Raw genomic sequence first — 781 nt, 5'->3', positions numbered from 1 at the left:
TATATGTTTAGAGAGAGATATAGCCTTTTATCCCACAGTAACCTTTAAATGCATTAAAAGATTGGGTCAGCACACAGGAAGGTAAGCTATTTTTATTTGTAAATTATCAAGGAAAGGAATATTTATACGGGTAAAGAAATGAATCCATGATAAAATTTATATTATATTCAATAACTCATACAAGCAACACACATTATCTTTTAAGGATACAAGTATGCCAGGCATTATCATAATCAAACACACCAAACACTATCATTACAACTGTAATTATACTGATCCACATATATCAAAATATCACCAAACACTAATGAAAAAATTCTCTTTGACACAAACATCTTAAATATCATTACAATCAGTGATTATGAAATATTGTTACAAAAATATAATTCCTCAAAACTGGCAGCATCTTCCTTTAAAAGGCATCATCACTGTTATCTTCTGATGCTGATAATGGAGAGACTCTCCCACTTCCCTTAACATTTGTCCACATATTTAAATTGCTGACTCTAGATCCCGAGTGGGCTGACTTTGGTCTTGCTGAAGTGGGACGAGCAGAGGTAGGTCTTCCTGCGAGGGTTGCCACAGATGTCTGATAACTGCTGAATGATTTGGACAGACCTTCTGACGATACTACATTTGAGGAAGACGGGCCTGCATTTGATATTAGTGAAGGATACTCGGATCCCTTGTTTCCTACAACAGATGAAAGGGTGAGGCTGTCTTCACTTCCAGACTCCTCCAGGAAGGAGTCATCTGAACTGGACTCGTCATTCCCGCCTGT

General features: G+C 37.3%; 1 protein-coding gene across 1 annotated transcript in view; it reads right to left on the bottom strand.

The window, feature by feature from the left end:
* Positions 1-147: 147 nt before the first annotated feature.
* LOC119586258 (clusterin-associated protein 1-like) overlaps positions 148-781 on the bottom strand; it is a gene marked incomplete at its 5' end in the record, with an annotated part of 6,960 nt that continues 6,326 nt past the window's right edge. Inside the window, 1 exon segment of the mRNA XM_037934964.1 lies at positions 148-781. This exon segment is cut by the window's right edge and continues 25 nt beyond it. Coding sequence (XP_037790892.1) covers positions 413-781 — 369 coding nt within the window.

The sequence above is a fragment of the Penaeus monodon genome, chromosome 21, assembly GCF_015228065.2.
Source record: "Penaeus monodon isolate SGIC_2016 chromosome 21, NSTDA_Pmon_1, whole genome shotgun sequence".
NCBI classification, from domain to species: domain Eukaryota; kingdom Metazoa; phylum Arthropoda; class Malacostraca; order Decapoda; family Penaeidae; genus Penaeus; species Penaeus monodon.
The sequence above is the reverse complement of the archived record's forward strand: the minus strand, read 5'-3'. Positions and strand labels throughout refer to the sequence as shown.